The sequence below is a fragment of the Schistocerca gregaria genome, chromosome 1 (assembly GCF_023897955.1).
Source record: "Schistocerca gregaria isolate iqSchGreg1 chromosome 1, iqSchGreg1.2, whole genome shotgun sequence".
NCBI classification, from domain to species: domain Eukaryota; kingdom Metazoa; phylum Arthropoda; class Insecta; order Orthoptera; family Acrididae; genus Schistocerca; species Schistocerca gregaria.
Window position 1 is genome coordinate 162914339 of NC_064920.1, and position 19286 is coordinate 162933624.

General features: G+C 45.1%; 1 protein-coding gene across 1 annotated transcript in view; it reads left to right on the top strand.

The window, feature by feature from the left end:
* LOC126335542 (sodium/potassium-transporting ATPase subunit alpha-like) overlaps positions 1–19286 on the top strand; it is a 154299-nt gene that overhangs the window by 35269 nt on the left and 99744 nt on the right. The window contains exon 3 of the mRNA XM_049998975.1: positions 6571–7401. Coding sequence (XP_049854932.1) covers positions 6571–7401 — 831 coding nt within the window. The remainder of the gene's footprint in view (positions 1–6570; positions 7402–19286) is intronic.

Below are 19286 nucleotides of genomic sequence, written 5' to 3' on the forward strand. Positions count from 1 at the left end.
GATCGGTGCTGTGCTTGCGCACAAAGATGGATCGCACGATCGCCCTGTTTCCTTTGCGTCCAAATTGCTCTCGTCTGTGCAAAGAAATTATTCATATATCGAGAAAGAAGCATTGGCTCTAGTAATTGGTGTTACAAAGTTTCATGATTTCTTGTATGGTCGTCACATTACCATAATCACAGACCACAAACCTTTGACATCGCTTTTTCATCCGACCAAGCATGTACCTCCACGTACAGCACAGAAATTCATTCGCTGGTCTATTTTCCTCTCCATTACCGCTACGATATCTTGTATCGGTCCACTGCTAAGCACGGAAACGCCGATGCGTTGTCCCGCTTGCCTGTTGCTGGGGATAGGACATTCGATTCCTCCGAACTTGCTTGCATGTTCATTGATGCGGAAACCGTTGACGTGGTCGAATCGTTTCCGATTGATTTTCGTCGTGTAGCTACAGCCACAGCTGCCGACCCTGTCCTTGCTCCCGTTCTGCGTTTTGTTGCTACGCAATGGCCCTTGTCAAAGTCACGGATCGGGGACCCGTTGGTTCGCCGATTTTTTGCTCACAAGGACAGACTTTTTGTACGACGTGGTTTTTTGCAGTTGCGTTCTGATAATGATCAGTCCACGGTCGTGGTCCCACGTTCGTTACAGTCCTCTGTCTTACAGCTTCTCCATCAAGGACATTGGAGCATAGTGAGAACGAATCAACTTGCTCGTCAGCACTGTACTTGGTTCGAAATCGATGCCGCGATTACGAATATGTGCTCTTCTTGCATGGTGTGTGCCGAACAACAATCAGCACCACCGCGGAAATTCTTTGCATGGCCAAAAGCCACTTCCCCTTGGCAACGCTTACACATCGATTTTGCTGGTCCATTCTGGAATGCTCGATGGCTGGTTGTGGTAGATTCATGCAGTAATTTTCCTTTTGTTGTCCGGATGTCTTCCACGACGTCATCTGCCACCATCCAAGCGTTGTCCGCTATCTTTTGCATTGAAGGTCTTTCACAGACTATTGTTTCTGACAATGGCCCACAATTCATGTCCGCAGAATTTCAAAAAAATGGTTCAAATGGCTCTGAGCACTATGGGACTCAACTGCTGTGGTCATTAGTCCCCTAGAACCTAGAACTACTTCAACCTAACTAACCTAAGGACATCACACACATCCATGCCCGAGGCAGGATTCGAACCTGCGACCGTAGCAGTCGCACGGTTCCGGACTGCGCGCCTAGAACCGCGAGACAACCGCGGCCGGCTCGCAGAATTTCAGTGATTCTGCAAGGCCAATGGTAGTCAACATCTGACGTCCGCGCGGTTTTCGCCACAGTCAAACGGTGCCGATGAACGATTGGTCAGGACTTTCAAGTCACAGATGTTGAAAGAGTCGCTTTCTCGGGAGGACGCGTTGTTGCTCTTTTTGTCCTCGTATCGCTGTCAGCCCCGAGATGGTCGCTCGCCGGCTGAGTTGCTGAACGGTCGCCCTCATCGAACCTTGATGTCTTTGCTGCATCCGCCACATCAGGTTCCTGTGCACCGACAGACGCCTGCTTTTGCTCCAGGCGACGTTGTCTACTATCGCTACTATCAAGGTTCACGGCGTTGGCTCGAAGGGCGCATTCTTCGCTGCCTCGGACGCGCTATGTATCTGGTTTTGGGGGCCTCTGGTGAGGTGCGTCGGCATCTCAATCAGCTGCGCCTCTGTCGTCGTACGGGATCTGCCACTCGCCGTCTGCTTTCAGCGACGGTGCCGTCCGGTCATCGCCCCGGGAACCCATTTACTGGCTCGCCTCAGCCCCAGGTGTTACCGACGCTGCCTTCCATTTTGCCCCATGGCGACGCGCCGCCGCCGCCTGTTCTCCCGCCGGCGACGCCCGCAGTGACCGCGTCGCTGCCACCGCCGTACGCCTCCCTGGGTCACGCGCTGTCGATCGCTTCCCGTGACCTGTTGTACTCCAACATGGAACTCTTGCCCGCTCCGGACCATATGTCGTCTTCGCCCGATGGAGGTCGACCCTTCGGCCCCTCCTGTCTCTCTACGGGCGCATACACCGCATGTTGGCGTGCACCCTGAGCAGGTTTTCAGGCGTTTCCTAGCTCCCCGCGGTCCGAATGGCAGGGTGCGGGTGGCACAGCCTCGCCTGTTGTTAGGTTCCCCACCTCGTTACATACGTCAACATAGGGTCCCCCCCACGGCGGGCGGAAGCCTTATGCCACAACCGTACGCCGATTTGCGGGGGAGGAATGTGGTGTCACCGCCAGACACCACGCTTGCTAGGTGGTAGCCTTTAAATCGGCCGCGGTCCGTTAGTATACGTCGGACCCGCGTGTCGCCACTATCAGTGATTGCAGAACGAGCGCCGCCACACGGCAGGTCTAGAGAGACTTCCTAGCACTCGCCTCAGTTGTACAGCCGACTTTGCTAGCGATGGTTCACTGACTTCTACGCTCTCATTTGCCGAGACGATAGTTAGCATAGCCTTCAGCTATGTTATTTGCTACGACTTAGCAAGGCGCCAGTATCCATACTATTGATATTGTGAATCATGTACCATAAAGAGCGACGTTCTCCATTAATGGATTAAAGTTAAGTATTCCACCAGCTACGTCCGTTTTTCTCAATTCTAATTCCCTTGTCATGTTCCAGACCTCCTGCCAGCCTGCGTGAGCCAAAGGCGTGCATTTCGGCCTCCTTTAGTAACCCTGTGCTGGCTCTCCTGCCAACCACAACACGACCATCATCAGTTATTTTGCTCCCCAAAGAGCAAAACTCCTTTACTACTTTAAGTGTCTCATTTCCTAATCTAATTCCCTCAGCATCATCCGTCTTAATTCGACTACATTCCATTATCTTCGGTTTGATTTTGTTAATGTTCACCTTATATCCTCCTTTCAAGACACTGTGCATTCGGTTCAACTGCTCTTCCAAGTCCTATGCTGTCTCTGACAGAATTAGAACGTCATCGGCTAACCTCAAAGTTTTTATTTCTTCTCCATGGATTTTAACACCTACTCCGAATTTTTCTTTTGTTTCCTTTACTGCTTGTTCAATATACAGATTGAATAACATCGGGGAGAGGTTACAACCCTGTCTCACTCCCTTCCCAACCACTGCTTCCCTTTCATGCCCCTCGATTCTTATAACTGCCACCTGGTTCCTGTACAAATTGTAAATAGCCTTTCACACCCTGTATCTTACCCCTACCACATTCAGAATTTGAAAGAGAGTATTTCAGTCAACACTTTCAAAAGCTTTCTCTAAGTGACAAATGCTAGAAACGTAGGTTTGCCTTTCCTTAGTCTTTCTTCTAAGATAAGTCGTAAGGTCAGTATTGCCTTACGTGTTCCAATATTTCTACGGAATCCAAACTGATCTTCCCCGAGATCGGCTTCTACTTGTTTTTCCATTCGTCTGTAAAGAATTCGCGTTAGTATTTTGCAGCTGTGACTTATTAAACTGATGGTTCGGTAATATTCACATATGTCAACACCTGCTTTCTTTGGGATCGGAATTATTATATTCTTCTTGAAGTATGAGGGTATTTTGCCTGTCTCATACATCTTGCTCAGTAGATGGTATAGTTTTGTCAGGGCTGGCTCTCCCAAGGCTGTCAGTAGTTCTAATGGAATGTTGCCTACTCCCGTGGCCTTGTTTCGACTCAGGTCTTCCAGTGCTCTGACAAACTCTTCACGCGGTGTCATGTCTCCCATTTCATCTACATCCTCTTCCAATTCCATAATATTGTCCTCAAGTATATCGCCCTTTTGTTGACCCACTATATACTCCCTCCACCTTTCTGCTTTCCCTTCTTTACTGAGAACTGGGTTTCCATCTGACCTCTTGATATTCATGCAAGTGGTCGTCTTTTTTCCAAAGTTCTCTTTAATTTTCCTGTAGGCAGCATCTATATTACCCCTAGTGAAATAAACCTCTACATCCTTACATTTGTCCTCTAGCCATCCCTGCTTAGCCATTTTTCAATTCCTTTCGATCTCATTTTTGAGACGATTGTATTCCTCTGTGCCTGCTTCATTTACTGCATTTTTATATTTTCTCCTTTCATCAATAAAATTCAATATTTCTTCTGTTACCCAAGGATTTCACTAGCCCTCGTCTTTTTACCTAGTAGATCCTCTGCTGCCTTCACTACTTCATCTCTCAAAGCTACCCATTCTTCTTCTACTGTATTTCTTTCCCCGAATTCTGTCGACTGTTCTCTTATGCTCTCCCTGAAACTCTGTACAACCTCGGTTTAGTCAGTTCATCCAAGTCCCATCTCTTTAAATTCTCATCTGGTCAGAGCACGGGGCTCACAACCCGAACCACACGCCACTGTTAAGCACTAATGAAGGACTGGGTCCCTTACTTCGATTGCACATAATTCATTAAGGTCAATCTAAAACACTTATTTCAAATATCACAAATGAAGTTACATTTGAATGTCTAAACAGGAATTAAAAGAAAAAACAATTTAAGTATCAGCTGATTTAGTGCGTGAAGCGCGAGTTAAGCCAATAACCAGGTAAACTAAACAATTCACCATAATTCGAAAGAAAGAGAAAAACGAAATTTTATCAATACACCCCACTGAGAAATATCCAAAAAACCTTATAATACTACTCAAAAGAATATACTGAAGTGGGGAGCAGTCATTCACCCGACAGAACACTTCAAAGTGAGTTCAATAACACAGCTGCGTGCCCCAGAAAACTGCAAGACATTAAATTCATTTAATTTGACGATTAACAAATGCTCATTAACATTACGTCACTCCTGTTTGAACTGCAGTGTCCCAAAGAAACAGGCACTTATTGTGGAAGAACAATTTTTTTATATGTTTAAATTACAGGATTTAGGAATTCCAAATCTGTTCCCTTTCTAGGCGGAGGCTGAGCCAGAAACACAGAATGCCACAAAAACACAGTTTTGCTGTGAAATCTTACAAGACACCCGCAAGCAGTAACAGACAAGGGGTCGGCACCTACAAATAACACAGGCTAAGAGTCAGGCTGGGAGCACATCCTACGAGAACTTGTTCACACTATGCTCACCACAAACTGTAGACATTCCGGCCGAACATCCGCTTGCGGTGGCTGCCAGAATGACGAAGGAAACAGGCCCACGCCGTGCTTCTCTCACGGGCACCTCAATTTTTACAAACATCTAGGCCAACACCAACTCCGGACTCCCGTCTCACTGCGAGGCTTGGCACAGTTTATATGAAATGCCTTCCAGGCAACCAGTAACCGCCGCAGGAGTTTCACGGTTAGCAAACAGCCCCGGCGTCACCGACACCACACATGTGCTTACGCCCGAGCCACAATTCCGCTAGTCTCACCGGCCGCCCCAAACCGACTGCCTCTCGCCGTCCCAGCCGAAAACGCAAAGATGCTCATGTCCGGGGACGCGCCACTGATGACAAGCCGATCGTTGATGATCGACCAGCGATCTGGCTTACCACATTTTTGCAGGGATCAATTCCACAGGAAAATCGTTTCAGCTCGAACAGATGATTTCGTTAGATTTAATGATTTTACTTACAAGGGAACCTCCCCATCGCACTCCCCTCAGATTTAGTTATCAGGTGGCACAGTGGATAGGCCTTGAAAAAACCGAACGCAGATCAATCTAGAAAACAGGAAGAAGTTGTGTGGAACTATGAAAAAAATAATCAAACTGTGCAAACTGAGTAGTCCATGTGCAGCATATGCAACATGAAGGAGTGGGAGAGCTCAGGAGCGCCGTGGTCCCGTGGTTAGCATGAGCAGCTTCGGAGTGAGAGATCCTTGGTTCAAGTCTTCCCTCAAACGAAAACTTTATTTTCGCAAAGTTATGATCTGTCCGTACGTTCATTGACGTCTCTGTTCACTGTAATAAGTTTAGTGTCTGTGTTTTGCGACCGCACCGCAAAACCATGCTATTAGTAGACGAAAGGACGTGCCTTTCCAATGGGAACCGAAAACATTTGATCGCAAGGTTAGAGGTCAAACGGTTCCTCCACAGGGAAACACGTCTGATATATTCTATACGACACTGGTGACGGCATGTGCGTCACATGAGAGGAATATGTTGTCGACCTACCTAACTTGTACACTTGGCGAATGGGTAAAAGATTCTTCTACTTTGCTCGATTTAGGTTTTCTTGTGGACGTGATAATCACTCCCAAAAAAGTGATGAAAGGATTACGGAAGGACAGATGATAATTGTCTGAATATAAAAAATCAAACTTTTTACGCGAGAGAAGACTTGAACCAGGGACCTCTCGTTCCGCAGCTGCTCACGCTAACCACGTGACCACGGCGTTCTTCAGCTGAACCTATCCTTGATGTTTCCTTATCTTTCGCATGGACTACTCAGTTTGTATATTTTGCTTATTTTTTTCATAGTTCCACACAACTTCTTTCTGTTTTCTCGATTGATCTGTGTTCCGTTTTTAAAGGCCTATCCACTGTGCCAACTTATAACTAAATCTGAGGGGGGTGTGATGGGGAGGTCCCCTTGTTAGAACTTTGGACACAGAGGCTTAATGGGATATGAATTTGGAAAAGTTTTGGCTCTTATGCAGGTAGACAACTCGTCACTGACGGGCGAGTCGGAGCCGCAGCCGCGCACGACGGAGCCGACGAGCGACGTGCCGTTCAACACGCACAACATGGCCTTCTACTCGACGCTGGTGGTGTCGGGCACAGGACGCGGCGTCGTCGTAAGCTGCGGCGACTCCAGCGCCATGGGCCGCATCGCCGAGCTGACGTCGGGGCTGAAGTCGGCCGAGACGCCGATCGCGCGAGAGATCAAGCACTTCGTGCGGCTCATCACCTGGGTCGCCATCGCCGCCGGCTTCGTCATCGGCGCGCTGTCGCTCAGCATGGGCTACCACTGGCTCGACGCCGTCGTCATCCTCATCGGCATCATCGTGGCCAACGTGCCCGAGGGGCTGCTCGTCACCGTCACGGTGTGCCTGACGCTGTCGGCGCAGCGCATGGCGCGCAAGAACTGCCTCGTCAAGCACCTGGAGGCGGTCGAGACGCTGGGCTCGACGTCCGTCATCTGCTCCGACAAGACGGGCACGCTCACGCAGAACCGCATGACGGTGTCGCACGTGTGGTTCGAGGGCGAGGTGGTGGCCGTGGACACGAGCGCCGAGCCGCGCTTCGACAACCTCGACGTCACCGACGAGCAGTTCCTAGCGCTGGCGCGCGTCGCCATGCTGTGCAGCCGCGCCGAGTTCGACGCCGAGCAGCTGGACCTGCCCGTGTACGCCCGCCGCGTCTTCGGCGATGCCTCGGAGACCGCCATCCTCAAGTTCCTCGAGGCCGCCCTCGGCGGCGTCGAAGAGTACCGCCAGCAGCACCAGAAGGTCTTCGAGATACCCTTCTCGTCAGACACCAAGTACCAGGTACTCGGCCACAACGTCTCAGTTTCGGTATACAGGATGTACATTTTAAGCTGACAATCCAGTATAACTTGAACCGAGCGAGGTGGCGCAGTGGTTAGACACTGGACTCGCATTCGGGAGGACGACGGTTCAATCCCGCGTCCGGCCATCCTGATTTAGATTTTCCGTGATTTCCCTAAATCGCTCCAGGCAAATGCCGGGATGGTTCCTTTCAAAGGGCACGGCCGACTTCCTTCCCCGTCCTTCCCTAATCCGATGAGACCGCTGACCTCGCTGTCTGGTCTCCTTCCCCAAAACAACGAAACAACCTGTATAACTTGAAAAATGAGCTTCACACGAAAAAATATGTAGAATCCAAAGTTGATTATTTTTGAGGGGGACATCTTCTGGTGCTAAAATTAGACCGCCATCCCAACCCCTTGGGGGTGGGGTGGGAGGCAACTCTAAAATTTCAAATGAGAAACCCCATTTTTTTATTGCTGAAACCTTACCGACTCCTCTATATCTCTTTTGTTACGCAACCTTCCCTTTTACAATTACCTATGAAATTCCCTCTTATATAAGGATATACAGCCTACAGTTGAGGGTTAACTTTATCGTTTACCTAGGTTTCAACGTTAGTAATAACGTCTTCTTCAGAGAAGGTTTTGTCACTACAGCTTGTTTAATAGAAGTGACAAAACCTTATGGTTATACATCAAGTTTTATAAAGTTGACTTAGGACATGGCTTGTTTACACAAACATTTAAATAATATCTTATGTTCTGAAGAAGACGTTATCACTAACGTTGAAACCTAGGTAAACGATAAAGTTAACCTGCAACTGTATGCTGTGTATCCTTATATAAACAATATCAGTTGCTGTTACTGCATAAAAATGTTAAAAATTATGAAATTCCCTTTTACAATTACCTATGAATTATTCCCTTAGGATTTCTATTTCTTGCTTTATAATAACATATGAAATCTTCCCTTTGAAATTAATTCTTTTTCTCAATCTTTGCATACAAATTTAAATGCTGCTTACTAAAAGTGATTTTTTGGTTATTTCGACGAAACATAGAATGTGTCGTCGTCGTAGCCTTCAGTCGTTATCTGCAATAACCCAAAACTGTTCCTTATCTTTTTTACTGTTACTGGATCGCCATCTGACTGCTACATCGAACTGCGACATGAATATACTTACTCTGGTTTCCTATACTCTATTAACTGCTGGTGGGCTGTCATAATAAGTGGCTGTATTTATTACCAAAGCTGACGTTATTCTTTAATAGCAGAGCTGACGTTTTTCTTTAATTAATTTGACTGGAGTTACGTAATTCATAGTTAAACTTTGTCTTGACAACAATAAAATTTTGCGAAGTTTTACGTTGGTTTTTGAGATGGATTATAATCAGTAATACAATATTGCTGGCAAAAATTCATTATATTCTGAATTAAATGATTTTACGAACGTTCAAATGGGACTTACTTTTTAAAATAATCTTACAATTAGCATTGCGCAAACATACCTTCAGTGGTCTTGAGTTTCTCAAAAAAATAATTCAATAATATTGGTTCCTTTTATGATAATAGTTAGCTGATGTCTCTGTACATCCGTTTATAATCTCTTGTAAATCATAGCTGGTGGCTGGCAGGCACACTGCTCCTCTCAACCTCTCGCTTCAGACCTGCCACCAACTCGCTTCACATCTCGCTTACTACTGGTTTCCTACGAACGATAAAGTGCGGTCTCTCCTGGCAACATTGCTTTCTGGTGCAGACAGTCCTTGCTACCACAGTTATTTCCAACATGACAAATATTAATTATTCCTACTTAATCTTATTAATAAAATATAAACATCGTTCATAAATTGTGGTTTGACAATAGACAATAGAAATATATACGTCTTACATTGCAGAATCAGATTCTACATAAAAAAAACTACGTATATTTTGTCTTAAACATTTGCTTTCATTCTTGGTAGTTGGCGCTGTAATTCAAAAAATCCATGTTCTCATTTTTGCGTGGAAAATGGTTACGGAGGAATAAAACACTTATTTACTTCGTAAATTTTGATTCGTTAAATTAAAACTCTCCCTGTCTCCCCACAGGGTGGGGTTTGGGAGAGAGGAATTAGAGTTTTACAAATGTTGACCCAAATATTAATTTTTTCCGCAGATCGTGAAAAGTTTTGTTTGGGTCCTCACTCTCAAACCCCACCCTATGGGTAGAGAGGTAGAGTTTTACCTTTAGCGAAGCAAAATTTACGAAGTAAATAAGTATTATTTATTTATCCGTAACCATTTTCCACGCAGAAATGACAACATGGATTTTCTTTAATTACAGCGGCAACTACCAAGAATCAAAACAAATGTTTAAGGCAAAATGTACCTAGTATTTTATGTAGAATCTGATTCTGCAATAAACAAAGGGGGTTCCCATTTGAAATTTTAAAGTTGTCTCCAGCCCCAGGTCTCTCGGGTGGCGTGCTAATTTTAGCACCAGCAGATGTCCTCCACGAAAATAACCAACTTTGGATTCTACACATTTTTTCGTGTGAATCTTATTTTTCGAGATATTCTGGTTTCTCAACTTAAAATTCACACCCTGTATACAGGGTGGTCCATTGATAGTGACCGGGCCAAATATCTCACGAAATAAGCATCAAACGAAAAAAACTACAAAGAACGAAGGGGGACACCAGATGGCGCTATGGTTGGCCAGCTAGATGGCGCTGCCATAGGTCAAACGGATTTCAACGGCGTTTTTTTTTTTTTTTTTTTTTTTTTTTTTTTTTTTTTTTTTTTTTTTTTAAATAGAAGCCCTCATATGAATGTTTCAGTTGGACCACTTTTCTCGCTTTGCGATAGATCGCACTGTAATAGTCACAAACGTATAAGTACGTGGTATCACGTAACATTCCGCAAGTGCGGACGGCATTTGCTTCGTGATAGATTACCCGCGTTAAAATGGACCGTTTACAAACTGCGGAAAAGGTCGATATCGTGTTGATGTATGGCTACTGTGATCAAAATGCCAACGGGCGTGTGCTATGTATGCTGCTCGGTATCCTGGACGACATCGTCCAAGTGTCCGGACCTTTCGCCGGATATCTACGTTGTTTAAGGAAACAGGAAGTGTTCAGCCACATGTGAAACGTCAACCCCGACCTGCAACAAATGATGATGCCCAAGTAGGTGTTTTAGCTGCTGTCGCGGCTAATCCGCACATCAGTAGCAGACAAATTGCGCGAGAATCGGGAATCTCAAAAACGTCGGTGTTGAGAATTCTACATCAACATTTATTGCACCCGTACCGTATTTCTCTGCACCAGGAATTGCATGGCGACGACTTTGAACGTCATGTACAGTTCTGCCACTGGGCACAAGAGAAATTACGGGACGATGACAGATTTTTTGCACGCATTGTATTTAGCGACGAAGCGTCATTCACCAACAGCAGTAACGTAAACGGGCATAATATGCACTATTGAGCAACGGTAAATCCACGATGGCTGCGACAAGTGGAACATCAGCTACCTTGGCGGTTTAATGTATGGTGCGGCATTATGGGAGGAAAGGTCGATGGCAATGTAAATGATGCAATGTATGCTGATTTCCTACGTAATGTTCTACCGATGATACTACAAGATGTTTCACTGCATGACAGAATGGCGATGTATTTCCAACATGATGGATGTCCGGCACGTAGGTCGCGTGCGGTTGAAGCGGTATTAAACAGCATATTTCATGACAGGTGGACTGCTCGTCGAAGCACCATACCATGGCCTACATGTTCACCGGATCTGACGTCCCCGGATTTCTTTCTGTGGAGAAAGTTGAAGGATATTTGCTATCGTGATACACCGACAACGCCTGACAACATGCGTCAGCGCATTGTCAATGCATGTGCGAACATTACGGAAGGCGAACTACTCGCTGTTGAGAGGAATGTCGTTACACGTATTGCCATATGCATTGAGGTTGACGGATATCATTTTGAGCATTTATTGCATTAATGTGGTATTTACAGGTAAGCACGCTGTAACAGGATGCGTTCTCAGAAATGATAAGTTCACAAGGGAACATGTATCACATTGGAACAACGGAAATAAAATGTTCAAACGTATCTACGTTCTGTATTTTAAATTAAAAATCCTACCTGTTACCAAGTGTTCGTCTAAAATTATGAACCGTGAGTTTGTGACTATTACAGCGCCATCTATCTCAAAGCGAAAAAAGTGGTCCAACTAAAACATTCATATTTCTTTACGTACTACACGAATATGTAATAAAAAATTGGGGTTCCTATTTAAAAAAAACGCTGTTGATATCCGTTTGACCTATGGCAGCGCCATCTAGCGAGCCAACCACAGCGCCATCTGGTTTCCCCCTTCAAGCTAGACAAGTTTCGTTGTTTGTAGTTTTTTCGTTTGACGCTTATTTCGTGAGCTATTTGGTCCGGTCACGATCAGTTGACCACCCTGTATAAACCTGTAGTGGTACATCCCACTCCTCGAATCAGAGCTATCACGTCCTTAAATATATATGCCAGAGAAAAGTTGTTCGTGACAGAGCAGACGATAAGTAGTGACCACCCAACTGTTTGGATGTTGATGATGATGTTGGTTTATGGGGCGCTCAACATCGTGATCATCAGCGGCCGTACATGTCCCAAATCTTTCCATTTCCAGTGTCCGCTCTTCCAGAATGATGATGACATGATGAGGACAACACAAATACCGAGTCCCCAGGCGGAGAAAAATCCCCAACCCGTCTGGGTATCGAACCCGGGACGCCGTGTTCCAGAGGCAGCAACTACTGGGAGGTGCTTTAAATCGTACGTGATGATACTAGAGCTAGTGGTTTATTGAACCCTCTGCCAGGCACTTTATTGTGAGTAGCAGAATAATCATGTAGATGTAGATGTAGATGTAGCTTTCGTCAGGGTGTAGAATTGGAAAAACTTATGTTCATATATTCGAGGGCGCGCGGAACAGTAATTATGTTCTTTTAAGCAGGTGACTAATATCTTGTCCAGTGAGCTTACGTTCAGGTTTGCATACAATGTGAACGATACTTGGTTTGACCCAGCGTTCTTCATTGAGACAACTATGAACGTTACAAGACGTGTGGAATTGGATCCAAGTGTCTTCCACAAAACGAGTCAGATTCATTTTAACATGATCCAACAATATGAATTCGTGCGCATATTTGGTTTTGCTCAACTTTTAACGTATATGACTCTTATCTTTGCACAGTACCTTTTCATAGTTAATTATTTGTGTAAAATATAGCAGACGCTTAATTACGATACATCAGTGGCTTCTATTTAACATGTCTTTTATCACCGTACATCCACAGTGCATTTTGCACTTTACTGTTGTTTTCAGGTAACACTCAAATGATTAATTTTAGCCGGCCGCTGTGGCCGAGGGATTCTAGGCGCTTGAGTCCGGAATCGCGCTGCTGCTACGGTCGCAGTTTCGAATCCTGCCTAGGGCATGGATGTGTGTGATGTCCTTAGGTTAGTTAGGTTTAAGTGGTTCTACGTCTAGGGGACTAGTGACCTCAGCTGTTAAGTCCCATAGTGCTCAGAGCCATTTGAACCATTTTTGATTAATTTTATAGGAATGTTCGGTCTCATTTGAAGCCACTGCTCTCTTAACTGTTGGAAGTGAAAAAAAAAACTCCTTGGGAGAATTTCCATCTCCAATAAACCGTACTGAATTGTAACAGTCCGATATTTCAAGATACATGTACCTCCGGAAACAAAGATCATTATTCCACAACATGAATGAACATAATTTTTTTTAAAGAGATGAGTGCCAACTCTGCGAGACAGGTCATTTCATTTCTCTTTATATGTGTGGTACCTGTTCTTTCAGAACTGTCCGAAAAAAAAAGACACCATACTTGATATGTGCCTTGATGACAACTCGACAACTGACGCACTCCTCGTCCGACCTCTTGCAGGAAACAGTGTGAGGCTTCGAGCAATGTGAGTAATGGATGGAGACACTACCTATGTTGTGTGTGGCATGTTGGGAATTTAGGTTGGACGGAAAATATGCTTAAATAGCTGAAACGATAGCCGGCACGATAGATCAGCGTGTTCGGTCGGAGAACAGACTGGTCTCTGTAATAATAATAAAAAAAACTAAGTGAAGGGATCAACAAAAAACTTCAACGAATGTCTCATGTGACGTGCGCTACGATCAAATAGAACGAACAATAAAAAAAAAGTTGAAGGTAACCGCTCGTGTAAAGCAGGAAATCCTGGTTCTCACTTATTGTCGTGGAATTTATTTCAATGCTCGATTGCGGCTAATGTAGACATTTTGTAAGGTGTCAGGCAAATCCAACAACTTCCATGAAAACCCTGACATGATGAGCAAATCCAGTAGTATGTCACATAACTCCGAATAAATCATGACAGTAAATTAACCAAAGTAATACGAGTAACGAGTGACCAAATGTGAAACGTCCCCTTAGAAAAATTGTACATGACTGTGCTTAAACTGACACAATATTTTTAGCGCAACGCAATCTGACTTTCAAAAATCCCTACAAAAGAATGGTCCTGACTAACATTAACCTATACGTTGCACAAATCGCTTACCTCACAAAAATCTTGGTTACTCGAACTACTGCAATACAGCGAGCGTCACTACTGCCAGCTAAATAAAAGATTCAAACTACTGAAGGTACTAACTACTGATAGGCATAGTTAGCAAATGAAAGATTATGATAGAGACCAAACAATGTATTTACCTTAATAGTCATAATATATATATCAGTTCATGACATCCATTCTTACAAAATTCAAAACTCCGCCATCTCTCTCCCCACGTCCACCACTGCTGGCGGCTCACCTCCAACTGCGCAACGCTATGCGCCGCTAACATCCAGCTGCCCAACACTACAATAGCGAATATTACAACAATGCCAACCAGCCACAGACTGCACACAGCACATCCAGTGATTTTCATTCAGAGCGCTACGTGGCGTTCCCAAATAAAAAAACCTAAACAGCCTACTTACAAATGGAATACCACAGACTAACACAAGAATGCCTAAATGCATGTCATACCTTCCCACCGTGAGACAGACGTAGTTCCGAGGGGAGAAACGAGAACAGAAGCCGAGAGCAGAGCTGTGTTAAGCTAGAAGGCCCTACGATAAGGGACGGACTGGAAACCCACGTCGCCAGCTAACCACTAGGACAATGCCAGCTGCAAGTTTTAGCGTGAGACTTTTTCACGTCTCTCTTACTCTCTGACGCTGCCTTAACACCGACAAGGTAATGAACGCACCTGATGCCGAATTTTTGAGTGCGTTAGGCTTCACTCAGAACTGCAGAAGTCTCATCTGTTACACCCCCTTTTTACGTAATACTAGCGTCGATTGTCAATTAAAGTTCATAGTGTTCACATTTGCCACTTGAAGTAAAAATCTGAAACGTGATGATTCTTCTGTTATATAGTTATTGAGAAGCCACATCAGCCACTGTAATTTACGACAAGTTAGATAAGTAATTAAAGATAATTGAGGGTCACTGTAGACCATTTTGATAGTTTGCTCTTTTGTAAAACTTAATTTAAACCTAGATTATAAATGTGATACGGCATAGGTCATCCTTCGATCCATTGTAGAACTTGGAAACCCATTCAGGGAATATTGGTTCATATTTTTGTTGAAAGCAGTTGGTTTATAGCATCCTGTATTAAAACATTTCCTTTTATCAATAGTGCAATTTATAAACAATGTTTTGTGAGTAGAATGAAACTTCCAATGGTAAACTTAACTGCTTTGTCGACGTTATTTTACCAGCTAACTAAAAATAGGAAAGCCTTGAACCCCTTCCACTAAATTTAGTTAACATTCTTTTACAGGGAGTGCAGTGGAGCTGATGCTGAAATCATTAAGTATTTGGTTATATCATCGCTAGTCTCACTGAACTCTTCTGAATTCTACATGTCATGCGTGGTCTGGCTTCTCCTTACCAGCAACAAGTCCCAAGTTCAAAGTAGTCAATTCCCTAAAAAACACGCTCAGAGCATCGTTGCGCGAAAGTGGTAGGGAGAAACGATATAGAACAAACAGACACCACCATAAATGTTAGTATTTCAGTTTCGTCATATTTCACTTTGTATCATCCGCCTAATGGTCTGTTTTTCCTCACCAAAGGTCCACTAGTAGCTTAGTTTTTCTCATTTGTTCAGAATATAATTTAAGCAGATGCCCAACATCCATTTTTTGTTCTGCAAGGTTCGCTGGAGAGCTTCTGTGAAATTTGGAAGGTAGGAGACGAGGTACTGGCAGAAGTAAAGCTGTGAGGACGGAGCGTGAGTTGTGCTTGGGTAGCTCAGCTGGTAGAGCACTTGCCCGCGGAAGGCAAAGGTCCCGAGTTCGAGTCTCGGTATGGCCTACAGTTTTAATCTGACACGAAGTTTCATATCAGCGCACACTCCGGTGCAGAGTGAAAATCTCATTCTGGAAACATTCCTTAGGCTGCGGCTAAGCCATGCCTCCGCAATATCCTTTCTTTCAGGAGTGCTAGTTCTGCAAGGTTCGCAGGAGAGCTTCTGTGAAGTTTGGAAGGTAAGAGACGAGTTAGTGGCGTAGCCTGAGTCGTGCTTGGGTAGGTCAGTTGGAACAGCACTTGCCCGCGAAAGGCAAAGGTCCCGAGTTCGAGTCTCGGTCAGGCACACAGTTTTGATCTGCCAAGAAGTTTCATCCATTATTTTGCTTTTTCATATGAGGCCTGACGCAACTTGGGAAGTAAGTTATATTTCGTGACAGTCACAGTGATACACAGCGTGTGTTGTGAGAGGGAGAGAGAATGTGTCCACTATAGTCTCAAATTATCTTAGACAAATGAGTTAAATTTTCCCACTTTATGTGTGCAGCTATTACAAGAGGCAACGGTCTTGCTCAGAGTGGTACAGAAACCCAAGGTTGAATGGGGCCACTACGTTGCAGATGTGCTGGAGTGGAAGATTTTCAAGGCGGACGTGCTGGGTGGGGGTTGTCTGAGGAGACACAGCTGCAAGATACAACGTATTTTATTCGTCTTGGATTACAACGTAGGAGTGCTGTGAATTTGTCCTCTGCAGGCGCAAGGTCCACAGGCGATGTGGTGATGTCGGAAGGCCGTGCGGTGTGATGGCTGTCTGACGTCCACGTTCTGCTTTGCTGACACTGTTCACCTCAAATGTGAAATCTTATGGAAATTAACTGCTAAGTTCATCAGTCCTTAAGCTTACACACCACTTAACCTAAATTATCCTAAGGACAAACACACACCCATGCCCGAGGGAGGACTCGAACCTCCGCCAGGACCAGCCGCACAGTCCATGACTGCAGCGCCCCAGACCGCTCGGCTAATCCCGCGCGGCTGTTCACCTCACTCAGCAAGTGCAATTGAGATATTCATACCTCATAAATTGGTAAGAGATGGAACGGATCCCCCGTGGTACACAAAAAAGGTCCGAACGCTGTTGCAGAGGCAACGGAAAAAGCATGCGAAGTTCAGAAGAACGCGAAATCCTGAAGATGGGCTAAAATTTACAGACGCGCGAAATTTGGCACGTACTTCGATGCGAGATGCCTTTAATAGGTTCCACAACGAAACATTGTCTCGAAATTTGGTAGAAAATCCGAAGAAATTCTGGTCGTATGTAAAGTACACAAGCGGCAAGACGCAGTCAATACCTTCGCTGCGCAGTGCCGATGGTACTGTTATCGACGACTGTGCCGCTAAAGCGGAGTTATTGAACGCAGTTTTCCGAAATTCCTTCACCAGGGAAGACGAATGGAATATTCCAGAATTTGAAACACGAACATCTGCTAGCATGAGTTTCTTAGAAGTAGATACCTTAGGGGTTGCGAAGCAACTCAAATCGCTTGATACGGGCAAGTCTTCAGGTCCAGACTGAATACCGATTAGGTTCCTTTCAGATTACGCTGATACTATAGCTCCCTACTTAGCACTCATATACAACCGCTCGCTCACCGATAGATCTGTACCTACAGATTGGAAAATTGCGCAGGTCGCACCAGTGTTCAAGAAGGGTAGTAGGAGTAATCCATTTAACTACAGACCTATATCATTGACGTCGGTTTGCAGTAGGGTTTTGGAGCATATACTGTATTCAAACATTATGAATCACCTCGAAGAGAACGATCTATTGACACGTAATCAGCATGGCTTCAGAAAACATCGCTCTTGTGCAACGCAGCTAGCTCTTTATTCGCACGAAGTAATGGCCGCTATCGACAGGGGATCTCAAGTTGATTCCGTATTTCTAGATTTCCGGAAAGCTTTTGACACCGTTCCTCACAAGCGACTTCTAATCAAGCTGCGGAGCTATGGGGTATCGTCTCAGTTGTGCGACTGGATTCGTGATTTCCTGTCAGGAAGGTCGCAGTTCGTAGTAATAGACGGCAAATCATCGAGTAAAACTGAAGTGATATCAGGTGTTCCCCAGGGAAGCGTCCTGGGACCTCTACTGTTCCTGATCTATATAAATGACCTGGGTGACAATCTGAGCAGTTCTCTTAGACTGTTTTCAGATGATGCTGTAATTTACCGTCTAGTAAGGTCATCCGAAGACCAGTATCAGCTGCAAAGCGATTTAGAAAAGATTGCTGTATGGTGTGTCAGGTGGCAGTTGACGCTAAATAACGAAAAGTGTGAGATGATCCACATGAGTTCCAAAAGAAATCCGTTGGAATTCGATTACTCGATAAATAGTACAATTCTCAAGGCTGTCAATTCAACTAAGTACCTGGGTGTTAAAATTACGAACAACTTCAGTTGGAAGGACCACATAGATAATATTGTCGGGAAGGTGAGCCAAAGGTTGCGTTTCATTGGCAGGACATTTAGAAGATGCAACAAGTCCACTAAAGAGACAGCTTACACTACACTCGTTCGTCCTCTGTTAGAATATTGCTGCGCGGTGTGGGATCCTTACCACGTGGGATTGACGGAGGACATCGAGAGGGTGCAAAGAAGGGCAGCTCGTTTTGTATTATCGCGTTATAGAGGAGAGAGTGTGGCAGATATGATACACGAGTTGGGATGGAAGTTATTACAGCATAGACGTTTTTCGTCGCGGCGAGAGCTTTTTACGAAATTTCAGTCACCAACTTTCTCTTCCGAATGCGAAAATATTTTGTTGAGCCCAACCTACATAGGTAGGAATGATCATCAAAATAAAATAAGAGAAATCAGAGCTCGAACAGAAAGGTTTAGGTGTTCGTTTTTTCCGCTCGCTGTTCGGGAGTGGAATAGTAGAGAGATAGTATGATTGTGGTTCGATGAACCCTCTGCCAAGCACTTAAATGTGAATTGCAGAGTAGTCATGTAGATGTAGATGTAGATGCACGAGTTAGCATTATGCGGTCCCGAGTGGGTGGTGCTAGCGCACGTGTGTCCGCTAAATTCCCGTAGGCAGCCACGGCTTCTGGGTTAGGAGCTCGCTGTGGTGTGGGGGGAAGGCCGCAGTACTGCCCTGGCTGCGAACCGCTGTTTTCGAAGGCAGAAGTTTGGAGCTGCTGTGGCCCCTGAGGGAGGACTCCCCGTTGTCACCATGGCGGTAGACTTAGAATCGTGAGCTGGTCTGGTGGAGTTGGCCGACTAGACTGGTTTCGCCTGCTCGCTGCCCCATAGCGTGCTGAAAACCGGCGGGAACACGATGTGGTGGAGGGTGCTGCGAGACAGCGAATAACTGTGCTACAATCAGAGGAAATTTATAGCGGATAGTAGACACTTGTTCTGTCGTACTCTGCTTCCGGGCACCTGCACATCATCACCTCAGGGTCCCAACGGTGTGAGAATAAACACACATCCCTGGTTTCCAGAACTCCTGAAGATAGACGTTGACTGTGGATAT